Source organism: Arachis ipaensis, chromosome B04, assembly GCF_000816755.2.
Source record: "Arachis ipaensis cultivar K30076 chromosome B04, Araip1.1, whole genome shotgun sequence".
Lineage (NCBI taxonomy): Eukaryota > Viridiplantae > Streptophyta > Magnoliopsida > Fabales > Fabaceae > Arachis > Arachis ipaensis.
Genome location: NC_029788.2, coordinates 128,812,888 through 128,815,430, shown reverse-complemented (window position 1 = coordinate 128,815,430; position 2,543 = coordinate 128,812,888). Strand labels below are relative to the sequence as shown.

Here is a 2,543-nt window from a genome sequence, read left to right as displayed (position 1 = left end):
CAAATTTTTCTAATCATTTAATAAAATTTATATATTCAAATAACTTTTGAATAATAATTTTGAAATCAATTATTTCTACTTATATATGTATAAAATAGTGTTTCCCTTTAATTTAGGCCTTTACCTTGCATCACAAATTCACAATTAATCCTTGTCAAGTAGTCAATATCTAGCATTTAATTACTCTCCTAAATCCCAATCAATTGTTAATCTTATTCCTCAATTCTTTCATATAAAAAACTCCTCACCACTCAACTTTATTTGTCATTGTCACCATCACCACCATTCACCAATAATCACCCTCTCTTCTCTTCCTCCGCCGCCACCCACCCACCACCACCACTAAAAATGCCTTCTTCTCCACCATTCCTCTTCCCAGAAGTTCAGTCCACAGTCCTACCAGATCCATCAACATTCTTCTCCCAAAACCTCCTTCAATCTCCACTCCCAACCAACTCTTTCTTCCAAAACTTTGTTCTCAAAAACGGTGACCAACATGAGTACTTCCACCCTTACCTCATCAAATCCTCTAACTCTTCTCTTTCTGTCTCTTACCCTTTTCTCTTATTCTCTGCTGCCATGTTGTACCAGGTTTTTGTCCCTGACATCACCATCTCTTCTTCTACTCAAAAAACAACCACCCCAACAAAAAAAGATCATGTAATCTCATCCTATAGTGATCTTGGTGTCACTTTAGACATACCCTCTTCCAATCTAAGGTTCTTTCTTCTTAAAGGAAGTCCCTTTATAACCGCTTCTCTTACAAAACCAACTAGTCTCTCTATTACAACACCACACTCCATTGTTTCCTTGTTTCCTTCCAATGATGACAAAACCAAGTACACTCTTAAGCTCAACAACAATCAGACGTGGATCTTTTATACATCTTCTCCAATAGCATTGTATAACAAAGGCTCCAAGATTTTGTCGAATCCGTTCTATGGAATCGTTAGAGTTGCAGCATTGCCTGATGATTCTAACAACAACGGTTCAAACTGTGGGGAAATACTTGACAGGTTCAGTTCTTGTTACCCTGTCTCTGGTGATGCAGATATCAAGAAGCATTTCAGGGTTGTGTATAAATGGCAGACGAGAAGATCCGGGGAGCTTCTAATGCTGGCTCACCCTCTTCATCTCAAGCTTCTCAAACAGAACAATAATAATGTTACTGTTCTGAATGGTTTCAAGTACAGAAGCATTGATGGAGATCTTGTTGGTGTTGTTGGTGACTCATGGGTTTTGGAAGCTCAGAATGTTCCTGTAACATGGCATTCAATCAAAGGTGTGGAAAAAGGTTCATACAAGGAGATTGTTTCAGCACTTAACAAAGATGTTAAGGAGCTGAATTCCTCAAATTTGAACACAACTTCATCATATTTCTATGGGAAACTGGTTGGCAGAGCTGCAAGAATGGCACTAATAGCAGAAGAAGTGTCTTATCCCATTGTGATTCCCAAAATTGCTAAGTTCCTAAAGGAAACCATTGAGCCATGGTTGAAAGGAACACTCAAAGGGAATGGCTTTCTGTATGAGAGAAAATGGGGTGGACTTGTTACACTACAAGGGTCTAATGATTCAGGTGGTGATTTTGGTTTTGGTGTTTATAATGATCACCATTACCATATAGGATACTTCATTTATGGAATTTCTGTTCTTGCAAAGATTGATCCTGATTGGGGACAAGAGTACAAGCCACAAGCCTATTCACTTGTCACTGATTTCTTGAACTTGGGGCCAAGATTCAATGCTAATTATCCGCGGTTGAGGATGTTTGATCTCTACATTCTGCATTCTTGGGCTTCAGGAGTGACCGAATTCGAGGATGGAAGAAATCAAGAGAGTACTAGTGAAGCTGTGAATGCATACTATGCAGCAGCATTGATGGGGCTAGCGTTCGAGGACTCGCGCCTTTTTGATACCGGATCAACCCTCTTAGCATTGGAGATCCAAGCTGCACAAACATGGTGGCATGTGAAATCGGAGGACAATTTGTATGAACAAGATTTCTCAAAAGATAATAGAATTGTTGGGATTCTGTGGTCTAATAAGAGGGACACTAAGCTATGGTGGGCTTCAGCGGATTGTAGATATTGTAGGCTTAGCATACAAGTGCTGCCATTGTTGCCAATCACTGAACCTTTGTTCTCTGATGGTGTTTATGCTAAGGAGCTTGTTGAATGGACTTTACCTTCTTTGAAGGGTAAAACAAATGTAGAAGGTTGGAAGGGTTTTACCTATGCATTGCAAGGGATTTATGATAAGGAAAATGCATTGAACAACATTAGGATGTTGAAGGGGTTTGATGATGGTAACTCATATACTAATCTCTTGTGGTGGATTCATAGCAGATGAAGAACAATTCTTGGACAGGATCATTTTTGCTCACTCCAAGGAAAAAAAATGCATTGAAATCTTCTTATTTTTTCCTGTAACAAGTTTTAAATTTCTGTTATTTATGGAAGTCCAAATCAATTTTTTCACTTCTTTCTGTTACAGTGCAACATTGAGTTTGGTTTTCAATAAGATTTGATTGTTTACAATGA

At 38.5% G+C, this 2,543-nt stretch overlaps 1 protein-coding gene across 1 annotated transcript; it reads left to right on the top strand.

Moving 5' to 3' along the window:
- LOC107637330 (probable endo-1,3(4)-beta-glucanase ARB_01444) lies at positions 293-2,543 on the top strand. The gene has a single exon (XM_016340759.2). The coding sequence runs from the start codon at positions 349-351 to the stop codon at positions 2,350-2,352; it is 2,004 nt and encodes a 667-aa protein (XP_016196245.2). The 5' UTR covers positions 293-348; the 3' UTR covers positions 2,353-2,543.

What these genes read in the sequence shown, in the direction of transcription:
- LOC107637330 (XM_016340759.2), top strand. Translation starts at nt 349, where the DNA reads ATGCCTTCTTCTCCACCATTCCTCTTCCCAGAAGTTCAGTCCACAGTC.